Genomic DNA, 14747 nt, shown 5'->3' with positions numbered 1-14747 from the left:
CTCTCCTCTCTCTTATTTATCATCTATTCTCTATTCTCTCTATTCTCTATATCTATCATCTATATTATCTATGCTCTCTCTCAATCTATTATCTATTTTTTCTTTCTCCCTATTATCTATCATCTATTGCTCTCTATTCTCTCCATTTTCTCAATCTATTCTGTCTATATCAATTTCTATTTATGTCTATCCATCCATATCTATCTATCCATATCTACCTATCATCCACCTATCCATCCATCCATCCATATTTATCTATCTATCATCACATATTCTATGATCAATCATAATCTATCATCTATCTATCTATCATCACATATTCTATGATCAATCATTATCTATCTATCTATCTATCTATCTATCTATCTATCTATCTATCTATCTATCTATCTATCTATCTATCTATCCTCTCTCATCTTGGGTCTTGAAACATCTCCAAGAAAACCACCAAGCTCTGAGAGCAAAAAGGACCACACAGTTCTCCTCTTCTCCACAATCTCTCCTCCTTTCTAGCACTGATGATGTTCCCTAGTTGGGTCATGAAAGGTCTGCCAGGAAACTGCCCATTCAGAGAACACCAAGGACCCCACAGTCCTCCTCCTCCTCCTCCTCTCCAAAAACGACCCCCCCACGTCCAGCACCAATGATGTTACCTTCCACGTTTGAAAGGAGAAACTTTATTTTCCATCCCAAGTTGGCTTTCAGAACCAATTCCCGTCATGCCTTCTGACACGAAAGCTGGTCTCCGCCAGGCTTTACAAACCCATCTTCTCCCTGAAAGTGTGTTTTGCCCACCAAATCCAGGACGGAATTCCCTTTTTTTCCCCTTTCCCCTCAGCAGAAGGGAGAAATGGTGGGGCCCGAGCGGTCTCGCTGTCCTCTCTTGCTCTCCAGATGTCCCGCAGAGCCGGGTGGGCAGGAGAATCAGCTGAGGCTCTCCAGGCCGGCCTTGACCCTTTGCATCTCGTGCAGGAAGCTGTAAAACTGGGGCAGGGTTAATTCTGGAAGGAGGAGGGCAGAAACATTCAAGATTACCTAGTGAAGTTCAGGGGGTTTTTTTAATTAGATTTTTTTTAATCCCATTTTCTTTTCTTTTTTTACTTTGAGTCAAGGCAGCAAATACGATGCTCTTTCCTCTTTTCCCCGTCACAACCACCCTGTCAGGTGGACTGGACTGAGACAGAGAGACAGACAGACTGGCTTCAAGACACTCAGCTCGCCTTCAGGCCAGGCGTGAACTCACCGTCTCCTGGGGATTGGCCCAAAATCGCCCAGCCGCTTTTATGCCTAAGGCAAGACTAGAACTCACTGTCACCTGGCGAGTGGGCCTAAGATCACCCAGCTGGCTTTTACGCCTAAGGCAGGATTACAACTCAGCTGTCACCTGGCGAGTGGGCCTAAGATCACCCAGCTGGCTTTTATGCCTAAGGCAGGACTAGAACTCAGCTGTCACCTGGCGAGTGGGCCTAAGATCACCCAGCTGGCTTTTTTGCCTAAGGCAGGATTAGAACTCACTGTCACCTGGCGAGTGGGCCTAAGCTCACCCAGCTGGCTTTTATGCCTAAGGCAGGACTAGAACTCAGCTGTCACCTGGCGAGTGGGCCTAAGCTCACCCAGCTGGTTTTCAAGCCTAGGGTATGTTTGCCACCTTGAGTTATTTATTGAAAAATAGTAATAAGTGTGGGATACAAACAAACAACTAAAATAAAATAAACACACTATAAATCAGCAAGAACATGGAAAGCATTAAAAACGTTCAAAATTAGGAATTAAAACATGGCTTTCAGCCCCAACGCTGCCCAACAGTTCCGCCGCTAAGCAAGGCAGCTGTTCAGAAAGCTGCGCCCCACTTCACGCCATTCTTCGCCACAGCCGTTAAATGAATCGCAACTGTTGTGAAGTGAATTGCGCAGTCATTAAACGAGTCTTAGCTGCCCTCACTGACTTTGCACGTGGGAAGCCAGCTGAGAAGTTCACAAAAAGTGACCACTGCAACCGTCACACGTCCAGGCCAGTTGCCAAGCGTTCTTAAGGGTGTAAACCAGTCGTAACAACGAATGGTCATCAAACGAATAGTGGTAAGTCGAGGAGAATCTGTACTGCCTACAGCTGGCTCTCATCTCCTCCAGTCCCTCCCTCCCTTCACTTGCAGGTTTTCCCCACAGACCTTGCTGGCTTACTCACCCAGGTATACCGACTCCGTCTGGCTGCCTTTCTTCACCACCAGTTTCAGCTACATGAAGATCAGTCGTAAAAAGTTGGGTCAGTTACAACAAAGGAGGCGGGTTTTAGAAACCAATAATCAACCCGTGGAATCTCCCACCATGAAACGCTTGGAAGATACAACAGATGAAATCCAGATTCCCAGTCATCCAGGTCCTGGTTGTCCCAAAGGGGCTTTTTCAGGAGACAACTGGACTTCCCTGTTGTTTCCTATGAAGACCTTTCGCTTCTCATCCCAGAAGCTTCTTCAGGTTCTGGCGGGGAATGGAAGGATTTATACTGCTTGCAGAGCGCTGGTCATTTGCCTTCTTTTCGAGCACGGCTGTCAAACTTGATCGCATCACGGGACGTATCATGATGTATCATGTGTTTTTTGCCTTTGCGGTGCCAGGATGGGCATGGCCTGCGTGCGACCTATCCAGCCCACGAGCCGCCAGTTTGACACCCATGTTTTGGAGTTATTGAGGCCACCTGGAGGTTTACCTGTGTCCTCAGGGTCACCTGACTTGTGCAAATGGGTGTGGAGCCTTCTCTAAAAGAAGGCAAACGACTAGCTGTCTGCAAGGAGTATAAATCCTCCCATTCCCCCCCCACCATCCAGTCAGAACCTGAAGAAGCTTCTCGGATGAGAAGTGAAACCTCTTCAAAGAGAAAACAAGAATGTCCAGTTGCCGCCGGAAAAAAGCAGAGATGAAATTCAGGATTCTCGGATTTCCCGAAACACAGGGAAGGAAAGTGGGAATAATTGTCCATTTTGGGGGGAAATATGGAATGAAAATTCCTTACAGATAGTCCTCAACTGACTGAATTGCACCCCAAGATTTATGTTCCTAAGCGAGACCTTGGTTAAGTCACTTTTGCCCCATTTTACGATCTTTCTTGCCACTGTTCTTAAGTGAACCTCTGCAGCTGTTAAGTTAGTCACGCCGTTGTTAAATGAATCTGGACTCCGCTCGTCAGAAGCTCACAGACAGTTGGGTCACGTGACGTCACGACTGTCATAACGACATGCCACGTGTCTGGATTTCGATCGTGGGGCCACAGCGAGGCTGCCAAGGTCGTTAAGTGTGAAAAACAGTCCTAACTTACCTTTTTTTTCAGCACCGTCGTAACTTCAGGGACTAAACAAGTTGTTCTAGCTCAAGGACTACCTGTGTGCAGTTTCCTCTGTCCCCCCTCCCCCCTGAGGCTTGTGACAGTTTCTGACCCCCCACCCCCACCCCGGTCCTACCTGTCCCTTCCCTAAATCCACCTTACCTGGAGGAAAATGCTTCCTGCCTTTCTCAGCTCACTGCTTCCGGCTGTCACTGTTGGGAGAGAGAAACCAGCGGCAAAAAGATTTATACGCAGAGCTTGGCAAAGGCGCCCCTCAATCTGCCCACCCCTGTGCCCCCCCATTAAAGAACTCACCCCCAAATTTCCACTCCATGTCTATTAGCTGGTTAACCATCAGCGTCTGCCCCACGGCCAGGCGCGCGAGGGCGGCGGAATTTTCCTTCCACTGAAACCAGGATAATAAAAAGACAAATTTTAACAGCAACGGTTTTAATGCAGTCTCTCTCTGTCTCTCTCATTCTCTCCAAATTCGTGCAAGGGAGCTACTGCGGGTCCTCGACTTATGACAATTCATTCAGGGACCATTTAAATTATGACGGTGCTGAAAAAAAGGGACCGGTGACCTTTTTTCACACTTACGACCGTTGCAGTTAACCCCACCGTGATCAAAATTCAGACGCTTGCCAACTGACTCGTATTTACGACAGTCAGAGCCTCCCAGGGGTGGGGTGGGGGTCAGGTGATCCCCTTTTTGCGACCTTGTGACAAGCAAAGTCAATGGGGTAAGCCGGATTCGTTTAACGACCGTGTGACTAATTTAATGACTGCCGCAATTCACTCCACCAGGGTGGCGAGGAAGGCCGTAAAACGGGCCAAAATTCACTTAGCAACTGTCTCGCTTAGTGATGGAAATTTCGGGTTCCGTGGTGGTCGTGCGTTGAGGACTACCTGTAGTTGCCAGGATGTAATTTTGGATTTTTTGTTTCAACGAATGAAGGAACGAACCTTCGTGCGGGTTTCCGACTTTGGGGATCTGCGGTGGTGGTGGGGGGGGGAGGAAGGAGGAGATGGTTTGCACACGTGGCCGGCAAGTGTGCACAGAGCTCCCTTTGCTTGGGGTGTGTGCGCACGCGCCTGCCGCTTGCACAAACGGAGGGCGCGTGCACGCACTTGCCCACTGCTTGCGGAGGTGAAGGTGCAGGCGCGCGTGCTCGCCAGCTGTTTCCATGGCCCAGTTACAAACTGCTCACGACCCACAGGTTCCCCCCCCCGCCCTTGCATTATGGCATCATTGCAATTTCCCTTGAAACCGGCCGGCTGTGTTCACACGGTAAAGATGGTCTACTCAGTTAGAGTTTGAAGAGTTAAGTCAACTAGTCTGATTGAACCAAACCCAAAATTAACGTGCAAAATAACCACCATGGGATCGTTCGCCCAATGATCCCATTGAGTGGTGTGATTTTTAACCTTAGAATAATATTTGGGTGTCCTCCTTGACTCGCAGCTCTCCCTGGAAGATCACATAGGAGCTGTGACCAAGGGGGCCTTCTCCCGGGTTCGACTAGTTCGCCAATTACGGCCTTATCTGGACCTGGATGCCTTATGTACAGTCACCCATGCTCTTGTGACCTCTCGCCTAGACTACTGTAACGCTCTCTACTTGGGGCTGCCCTTGAGATCCACTCGGAAGCTTCAACTGGTGCAAAGTGCAGCGGCACGGACACTCTTGGGAGCCTCCCGATACTCCCATATCACACCTCTCCTCCGTTCGCTGCACTGGCTTCCGGTTGCCTTCCGTGTGAAGTTCAAGGTGCTAACAATGACATACAAAGCCCTACATGGCATGGGTCCGGACTACCTACGGGAGCACCTTCTGCCAATGTCAGCACCCCACCGTCCTGTGCGCTCCCACAGAGAGGGCCTCCTCAGGGTGCCACCGCTCAAGGGATGTTGGCTGGTGGCCCCCAGGGGGAGGGCATTCTCAGTGGGTGCGCCAGCCCTCTGGAACAGCTTACCAACCGAAATCCGGATGGCCCCCGACCTCCGCACCTTCCGGCGCGAATTAAAAACTTACCTGTTCCAGCAGTCCGGCCTGGCCTGATAGCTCTAATTGGGGTCCCAGTTTGTATTTTACTATTGTTTTTTTTCACTATTGTTCATTCTGTATGCCTACCTTATTCTGTACACCGCCCCGAGTCCCTCGGGAGAAGGGCAGTTTATAAAAACAAATAAATAAATAAATAAATAAATAAATATTTTTCCACCTCAGCAACTTTGAGATGGGTGGACCTCAATTCCCAGAATGCCCCAGCCGGCATGCTATTAAGATGGGCAGAGTTCAACTCGCAGAATTCTCCAGCTGGCATGCTTTAAGATGGGTGGACTTCAATTCCCAGAATTCCCAGGCAGCACGCATTAAAAGGGATGGACTTCAACTCCCAGAATTCCCCAGCCTGCATGCTTTAAAAGGGGTGGACTTCAACTCCCAGAATTCCCAGGCAGCATGCATTAAAAGGGGTGGACTTCAACTCCCAGAATTCCCCAGCCTGCATGCTTGTAAGTTTTTCAATGTTGAGAAAAACTGTCGTAGAAAGTCATTTCAGGACTTTGCATTGAGAAAGGACACCAACATTTACACACACCCCTTACAGTGAGAAAATAGGAGAAATTAAGTTTGCAGGCTTGGGGAAAAGATTTGGATGCCCCCTCTGTAATTTTGGTGTGTGTGTGTGTGTGTGTGTGTGTGTGTGTGTGTTTGTTTCAAAATGCCAAAGCCGGATATCTGGGCCATGGAGGAAAGTCCTTACCTGTTCTTCAAAATACCTGGCCTTTTCCTCGCTCAGCCCTGCAGGAGCAATTTGAAAGGGTCAAGGGGAGCTACAGAAGGAGGAGTAGCCCTCCAGAGACTCCAGGGAGCCCAGCGGGGAGAGACCTACCCAGGGTGATAAGATCTGCTCGGACTTCTTCAGCAGACAAGCTCCTCTTTAAGGCACCTGTAGTAAACATTGTGTAAAAAAAATATCCAGCAAGAGAGCCCGGTTGACAAACAGACAGAGAGAAGATAAGGCACGCGCTGGCCTCAAGGACCCCAGAGCCAATTTATGGGAGAAGAACAGGCAAAGCTAAGTGGGGCCTTTTGGGGTGCTTGCAAAATTCACCCTAAATTTGAAGTATATTATATTTTATTTTATTTCTCGGGGGGGGGGGGGCTTTGCTTTATTTTATGACTTGGTTTCTATTTTTTTTTATTTTGTTATAGCATTTGATTCCTATTTTTAAAATATTCTTATTTGATTTCTATTTTTATTTGATTTCTATCTTTTATTTGATTTTATTATTTGAGTTCTGCTTTTTTGTCTGATTTTATTGATCGATTTCTATGTTTTGTTTTATTATCTTATTTGAGTTCTATTTTTCATCTGATCTCTATTTTTTATTTGGTTTTACTAAGTTCTGTTTTTTATTTTGAGTTCTATTTTTATTTGATTTTATTATTTGAGTTCTATTTTTTTGTCTGATTTTATTGCTCGATTTCTATGTCTTATTATCTTATTTGAGTTCTATTTTTTATCTGATCTCTATTTTTTATTTGGTTTTACTAAGTTCTGTTTTTTATTTTGAGTTCTATTTTTATTTGATTTTATTATTTGAGTTCTATTTTTTTGTCTGACTTTATTGCTCGATTTCTATGTTTTGTTTTATTATCTTATTTGAGTTCTATTTTTTATCCGATCTCTATTTTTTATTTGGTTTTACTAAGTTCTGTTTTTTATTTTGAGTTCTATTTTTATTTGATTTTATTATTTGAGTTCTATTTTTTATTTGATTTTATTTTAAACATTTATACAGCTGCCCATCTTTCAAAGAACTCTGAAGTTTATTTTATATTTTATTTTATTTTTATCTTTTTTTACTTCTTTTATTATTTCACTAAATAACGATAATGATGATGATGATGGAAGGGACCTTGGAGGTCATCTAGTCCAACCCCTTGCTCAGGCATGACGCCCTACATCATTTCAGACAAATGGCTGTCTAGTCCCTTCTTAAAAACTTCCAGTGATCCACTCCAAACTTGGCTTATTTTTATTTTATTTTATCTTACTTTATTTATAATATTTTTATTTTCTATTTCATTTTTTTATTTTATTCTTTTTATTTTTATTTTATTTTAATTTACAGTAATAAGCAATACCCCGATCAAGGAACTACGGTACCAACTCAGACAAACAAGCTAACAGTAAACCATAAGCTAATCAAGAAATCACCAAGAGGAAAACAACATTCCCACCAACACTGACAGCAAAAGCCACTTGGATGTAAACAAAGAACAATTATCTTGCAGACGTTTCATGACCCAACTAGGTAACATTATCAATGCTAGAAGGGTGGGGTGTGTGGAGAGGAGAGGCGGAGGAGGGGGACGGGAAGGAGGGGAAGGAGGAGGAGACGGAGGAGGGGAGGTGGACTGTGGGACCCTTGGTGCTCTCTGAGCTTGGTGGTTTTCTTGCAGATGTTTCCTGACCCAACTAGGTAACATTATCAATGCTGGAAAGGAGTCAGTGCTCCTGACTTACTAGCACTGATCAGGTTACTTACTTAGGGAAATGAAACATCTGCAAGAAAACAAGCCAGCTCAGAAGGCACCAGTAAAGGTAAAGGTAAAGGTTCCCCTGCACGTGTGTGCTAGTCGTTTCCGACTCTAGGGGCCGGTGCTCATCTCCGTTTCAAACCGAAGAGCCAGCGCTTGTCCGAGGATGTCTCCGTGGTCATGTGGCCGGCATGACTAGACGCCAAAGGCGCACGGAGCGCTGTTACCTTCCCACCGTCGTGGTCCCTATTTTTCTACTTGCATTTTTACGTGCTTTCGAACTGCTAGGTTGGCAGAAGCTGGGACGAGTAACAGGCGCTCACTCTGCTACGCGGCACTCGGGATTCGACCCGCCAAACTGCCGACCTTCTGATCGACAAGCTCAGTGTCCTAACCCACTGAGCCACCGCGTCCCTATGATAAATAGACAGATATAAATAGGTATGATTGACAGGCAGATATGGATGGATAGCTAGATCGATAGATGATAATTATAGAAAGATAAGATAGATAGATGTGATAGATAATAGATATAGATAAATGAGATAGGTATGATAGATACAGACAGATGATAGATTGATAAATGAAAGAAGAAAAGAGAAAGAGAAAGAAAGAGAAAACTTTCGAAGAAAATTATTAAGGGGATGCTGTTGGTCTTCTGGGAAGTTCTTCCAAGATCAGAGATTTTTAAGTTTTATGTGTGTTTGTGTGTGTGTGTGTGTGTGTGTGTGTGCACGCGCCCATCACAACTGACAAAAGCAGAATTGCACTGTAAACCCCACTTTTTCAAACATGCGTTGTGTTTGCACATACCTAAGGACAGGATTTGGGTCACAACTAGACAAAGCCTGTCATCTGGATGGAAACTTCTGATCTTGCAGAAGCTTCTGAGCAAGGTGGAGGCACCAGACTGAACCCCAAATGTATTTTCCTCCATATGGAGGAGAGATTTTTCCTTATCCTCCTATTTTATTTTATTTATTTATTGTATTTATTAGATTTTTATCCTGCCTTTATTACTTCTTAGGTAACTCGAGCTGCTGAATGTATTTAATACCCCTTCCCCCTATTTTCCCCGCAACAACAACCCTATGAGGTGGGTTGGACTTGAGATGGACTGGCCCAAAGTCATCCAGCCGACTTTCATTCTTAAGGTGGGCCTAGAGCTCACCATCTCCTGGTGATTGGCCCAAAGTCACGCAGCCTACTTTCCTGCCTGAGGCAGGACTAGAACTCACCATCTCCTGGCGATTGGCCCAAACTCACGCAGCCTACTTTCCTGCCTGAGGCAGGACTAGAACTCACCGTCTCCTGGTGATTGGCCCAAACTCACGCAGCCTAATTTCCTGCCTGAGGCAGGACTAGAACTCACCATCTCCAGGTGATTGACCCAAAGTCACCCACCCTTTCGTCCCTAAGGCAGGACTAGAACTCACCGTCTCCTGGTGATTGGCCCAAATTCACGCAGCCTACTTTCCTGCCTGAGGCAGGACTAGAACTCACCGTCTCCTAGTGATTGGCTCAAAGTCACCCACCCTTTCGTTTCTAAGGCATAACTAGAAACTCATTGTCTCCAGGTGATTGGCCCAAAGTCACCCACCCTTTCGTCCCTAAGGCAGGACTAGAACTCACCGTCTCCTGGTGATTGGCCCAAATTCACGCAGCCTACTTTCCTGCCTGAGGCAGGACCAGAACTCACCGTCTCCTAGTGATTGGCTCAAAGTCACCCACGCTTTCATTTCTAGAACTCATTGTCTCCAGGTGATTGGCCCAAAGTCACCCAGCCAGCTTTCGTGCCTAAGGCGGGACTACGACTCACTGTCACCTAGTGATTGGCTCTATGTCACCGGCTTTCGTGCCTAAGGCGGGACTAGAATTCACCGTCTCCTGGGGATTGGCGCAAAGTCACCCAGCGGGCTTTTGTACACGAGGTGGGACTAGAACTCTCCGTCTCCTGGTTTCTAGCCTGGTGCCTTCACCCCTAGACCAAACTGGCTGTCAGAGTTGTTCCCCCCCCCACTCCCAGACCTGGGGGGGGGATCTGCCCCACACTCACCACTGGGCACCAGCAGGAGGCTTTTGACAATACTCTTCAAAGGGCCGAGGCTGATTTTATTCCCCGCAGCAAAGTCGGAGAGGTGAGCCAGGAATCTCTCCACCTGCCGGGCACAAAAGCAAAGCCAGTTTTGCTCCAAAGTTCACACTTCCCTTGCACACATGCCGATAGATCAGGGGTCTTCAAACTTACCTCTTTTGGTTCTCGCAAGAATTGGAACAGCACCTCCACGAGTGTAGAAAATTGCTGGGGGAACAGAAGGAAGACTATTAGCCGCCAGGAAGCCCCTTTCTTGCCCACTTGCTTGCCCAAACAGGCAGCATATAAATTTAATAAACAAACCACTAAAAGAGAGGGAGCCATCTGGGTTGTGAGTGCAAGGCTCTCCAAACCTGGCAACTGCACAACCTGTGAACTTCAACTCCCAGAATTCCCCAGACTAGAAATGGGAGGCCATAAGTTCCAAGTCCCACGCTAGCCTTCTCGGTGACTTTGGGCCAATCACCAGGTGATGGTGAGTTCTAGTTCCGCCTTAGGCAGGAAAGCCGGCTGGCTGACTTTGGGCCAGTCCCCTTCTCTCAGCCCAACCTACCTTACAGGGTTGTTGTTGTGGGGGAAATAGGAAGAGGAAAGTGTGTCGGATATATTTGCTGTCTTGAATAATTTGTAAATATATATATATATAGGTGGGATATAAACAAACAAATAAATATTACCTTCTACCGCAGGGGTCTTCAAACTCGGCCCTTTTATGACTCGTGGACTTCAACTCCCAGAATTCCTCAGCCAGCATGCCTGGCTGAGGAATTCTGGGAGTTGAAGTCCACGAGTCATAAAAGGGCCGAGTTTGAAGACCCTTGCTCTACCCCTTCAGTCCCCTGGCAGAAGTACGCCTGACTTGAGCCCTCAAAGGACCACAGCAGCCTTGTGGGTTGCCCATCATGGGGGGATTATGGAAAATGGCCGCCTGGGGCTGGAGGGGGCTTGAGCATTTACAAAATGGCTGCCGGGCAACTGCGATCAGCCACAACAGCAGCTGCCCTGGCAGGAGAGAATGACTCAGTCAATTTGCAAAACCACAAAGTCAAGAGAGAGAATTCAAAGAGAGAGAAGCAACCTAGAACTAAGGAGAAACTTTCTGACAGTGAGGACAATTAACCAGTGGAACAACCTGCCTCCAGAAGCTCTGAATGCTCCAACACTGGAGGTTTTTAAGAAGAGACTGGACATTTGTCTGGAATGGTGTAGGGCAGGGGTAGGCAACCTTGGCTCTTTTATGACTCCTGGATTTCAACTCCCAGAATTCCTGAGCCAGCCATGCTGAGGGGAACAGGAGAGGTTTCCAAGCTGAGCCATGCTGGCTCAGGAATTCTGGGAGTTGTAGTCCACGAGTCATATTATTGAGGTTAGTGCCTCAATTCTACTAGTTCTTCCTTGCCTTGCCCCCTCCCCTTGCCTTCTCCCCTTTTGGGGGGAGGAGCAGGTGGGCTGGCCATCCAACCGCACCCTGGTCTGGAGACCACCCACTCACTAGGAGGCAGCCCAAAGGAGTCTGGGGGACTTGGTGCTTCCCCCAATGCCACTTTCTCTTCAGGAAAGGGCTCTGAATTCAGATTTAAATCCAGACAATCTGTGTAGCTCTGGGTTGAACTGTGGGGTCCTCGGCGCTCTCCGAGCTTGATCCTAATCCCACCTCGCAGGTAGTCCTCAACTTAACCACAGTTTGTTTAGCGACCCAAGTTCCAACAGCACTGAAAAATGTGACTTATGACCTTTTTTTCAGTTACAGCCTTTGCAGCATCCCCAGGGCCACGTGATCCAAATTCAGACGCTTGGCCACGGACTCGTATTTACGACGGTCGCAGCATCCCAGGGCCACGTGATCCCCTTTTGCGACCTTCTGGCAAGCAAAGTCAACCGAGAAGCCAGATTCACTTAACAACCGTGTTGCTAACTTAACTGCAGTGATTCACTTAACAACTGTGGCAAGAAAGGTCGTACAACGGGGCAACACTCACTTCGCAAATGTCTCACTTAACAACAGAAATTTTGGGCTCAGTTGAGGTCGTAAGCTCAGCTGAAAGCTTGGAAGCAACTTCCAGTGGAGTTAGTCCGTAAGTCCTCTGTGACTGAGTTTAAACATTCTTGGGACAAACCCATGTCTATCCTCTGACAAAAAATTAAAAAAGTAAAAAGTAATAAAATAATAAATTAATCAAAAAGAAAACAAAAATCTCAAAAACCAGACTGGAAGGAGATCTTGCGATCTCTTTTCTATGTGGCTGTTTTCTTGCAGACGTTTCATGACCCAGCTGGGTAACATCATCAGGGCTAAAAGAAAGTGCGGCTTGTTCTGCATGTTCCTCAGTTGGGTTGCGAAATATCTGCAAGAAAACAAGTTCAGAGAGCACCCAGGACCCCACAGTCGTCGTCCTCCTCCTGTCCATTCTAACATTGATGATGTTCCCTAATTGGGTCATGAAACGTCTGCAAGGAAACCACCCAGCTCAGAGAGCACCCAGGACCCCACAGTCCTCCTCCTCTCCTTTCTAGCCCTGATGATGTTCCCTAGTTGGGTCATGAAACATCTGCAAGGAATCGAGCAAGCTCAGAGAACCACCCAGGAATCCACACTTAAAAGCCAGGCCTGGCACAAAGATGGATCAGGCCCAGATTAAAGATCTGGACCCCCATTGCCAAAGAAGGCAAGGTGTTAGATCCCCAGGACCTGTTCAAGAAACCACCATGAGTTGGATCGACCACAGGACAACAAATCTTGGTTTAGGGAACTATCTCAACCGGCTCTGCCTGTCGGCTCGGTGCCTTCCGGTTGCAGCCAGCCTGGCCCAATAACCTCAGGCTGGTTTCATTTAGCGGAAGTAATCAGGAAGCTGGCATCCTGGCTTAACCATGGCTTGCTGCTTAAACCACAGCTGGGGGGGATTCTTTTTTTCTGACAGGTCCCCAAGGGCCATCTAAGGGAAGGAAGCTCCTCCGCCACGCAGCAGCCCACCCTGCTGGGCGACGCCCCCAGCCCTTCCTTGACCAGAGCAAGGGACCAGAGGGTGGGGGAGGGCTGCATGTCAGGGCAGACCACCCCCCCTCCGGGAGATGGGTAGGCAGGCCCGGGGACCCCCGCCCGCATCCCGGGACCCCTCCCCAAAGCGGGGTCCCTCCCGCTTAGCCAGGCGGAGGAGGGGTCCCTCCTTCCGAGGCCCCCTGGCGAGGGACCGGCTGGGCTCCCCCTTCGCCCCCTCCCCGCTCGGAGACCCCCGGCGCCAACCTGCGCGCTCAGCCGGTTGAGGAGCTGCAAGTCTGCGCTGACCGCCTCCGGCACCGGCTCGCGGGTGAAGTTCAGCAGCCCCATGGCCGGGCTCGGCTCGACCCCGCTCCGCTTCCAGCCTCTCGGCCCGGCCCGGCCCGGCCCCCCAGCGCTCCGCCCCGCAAACCCGGCTCAGCTGAGCATCCGCGCCGGCGCTTTCGAGTCCGGGAGCCGGACTGGCCGCGCCCCGCTCGGGGGCTGGAAGTGCGCAGCGCCGCCTCCTCTTTCTTCTCTTCCTTCTCCTCTTCCTCCCCTCCCGCTCCTCCTCCTCCTCCTCCTCCTTTTTCTTCTCTTCCTTCTCCTCTTCCTCCCCTCCCGCTCCTCCTCCTCCTCCTTTCTGCATTTCCCACGCCCTTCTAGCACTGATGATGTTCCCTAGCTGGGTCATGAAAGGTCTGCAAGGAAACCACCCAGCTCAGAGAGCACCAAGGACCCCAGCTGTCCTCTTCCTCTTCCCCCTCCTCCTCTCCCGTCTTGATGATGCTGCCTAGTTGGGTCATGAAACGTCTGCAAGAAAACAGCCAACCTCAGAGAACATCAAGGATCCCACAGTCCTCCTCCTCCTCCTCCTGCTGCTCCTCCTCCCTTCCAGCACTGATGACGCTACCTGGTTGGCTCATGAAATGTCTGCAAGGAAAAAAAAACCAAGCTCAAAGAGCACCAAGGATCCCATAGCCATCCTCCTCCTCCTCCTCCTCCCTCCAAATCCCCTCCCTTCTAGCACTGATGATGCTGCCTAGTTGGGTCATGAAACGTCTGCAAGAAAACCACTCGGCTCAGAGAGCACCAAGGACCCCACAGCCCTCCTCCTCCTCCTCCTTATCCTCCCTTTCCTTGTCTCGGGAGGGGCACCCCGAGACCCCAGTGCCACCACCCCACCCCAGAATCCAGTCGCTCTGCCGGCTCTTTTGGTTGCATTCGGGAAGGCGTGAGTTACCAATGAATCCCTCTTTTGGCTGTGGGAACCAGCCACATTTGGGGTTCGGCGTGGCTCCAGAAGGAGGAGGAGGAGGAGGAGGAGGACTATAGTGTCCTTGGTGCTGGTTGGTTTTACAACTTTTCTTGCCACCGTTGTTAAGTGTACCACTGGTTGTTAAAGAGAAGCCGGCTTCCCCGTTGCCTTTGCGCGTCAGAAGGTCCCAAGGGACACGGCAACCGTCGTTAATATGATTCAGTTTGCAAGCAGGCCATTTCGATGACACGACCGTGGGGATGCTGCAACGGTCGTTAAGTGTGACAAATGGTCACAAGTCCCTTTTCTTCATGCCGTTGCAACTCTGAACAGTCGCGAACTGTTGTTAGTCGAGGGCTTATCTGTAATATATTAATAATGTATATTATCCACGTGGAACTCTGTCAGGCTGAGGAATCACGAGGAGGGAAGGATGAGAGGAGAAGGCCGAATACGGACGAAGAACCAAAACTGTGCTTTGGGGTGTCTCCCACGAGACTCAGTCTTGAAAACAGAGGGACATAACCTGAAATTTACAGAATAAGAA

At 48.5% G+C, this 14747-nt stretch overlaps 1 protein-coding gene across 3 annotated transcripts; it reads right to left on the bottom strand.

Annotated features, from left to right (window-relative positions):
• Window positions 1-654: 654 nt before the first annotated feature.
• On the bottom strand, window positions 655-13414 carry COMMD7 (COMM domain containing 7). 3 transcript variants are annotated; one of them, XR_014025929.1, is made up of 10 exons: window positions 13210-13414; window positions 10120-10172; window positions 9927-10033; window positions 6216-6272; window positions 6087-6124; window positions 3634-3724; window positions 3481-3530; window positions 2185-2233; window positions 875-1001; window positions 655-839 (listed from the first exon to the last, which is right to left on the bottom strand). XR_014025929.1 is itself a non-coding variant. In XM_081323846.1 (9 exons), the coding sequence occupies exons 1-9, from the start codon at window positions 13291-13293 to the stop codon at window positions 925-927; spliced, it is 606 nt and encodes a 201-aa protein (XP_081179972.1). In that variant the 5' UTR covers window positions 13294-13407; the 3' UTR covers window positions 655-924. The 3 variants fall into 3 exon arrangements, 2 of the variants coding, with proteins under 2 accessions (XP_081179972.1, XP_081179973.1); XM_081323846.1 differs by having other exon boundaries at window positions 655-1001; window positions 13210-13407; XM_081323847.1 differs by having other exon boundaries at window positions 655-1001; window positions 9927-10029; window positions 10119-10172; window positions 13210-13400.
• Window positions 13415-14747: the final 1333 nt, after the last annotated feature.

This window comes from Vipera berus (genome assembly GCF_964194415.1).
Source record: "Vipera berus genome assembly, chromosome: 3".
NCBI lineage: Eukaryota > Metazoa > Chordata > Lepidosauria > Squamata > Viperidae > Vipera > Vipera berus.
The sequence above is the reverse complement of the archived record's forward strand: the minus strand, read 5'-3'. Positions and strand labels throughout refer to the sequence as shown.

Coding starts and splice junctions, on each gene's coding strand:
- COMMD7 (XM_081323846.1), bottom strand. CDS start 13,293: ATGGGGCTGCTGAACTTCACCCGCGAGCCGGTGCCGGAGGCGGTCAGC. Junction 6,273..9,926: donor CCTCCTGCTGGTGCCCAGTG/GTGAGTGTGGGG, acceptor TGTTTACTACAG/GTGCCTTAAAGAGGAGCTTG. Junction 3,725..6,086: donor CCAGGTATTTTGAAGAACAG/GTAAGGACTTTC, acceptor TCCTGGTTTCAG/TGGAAGGAAAATTCCGCCGC.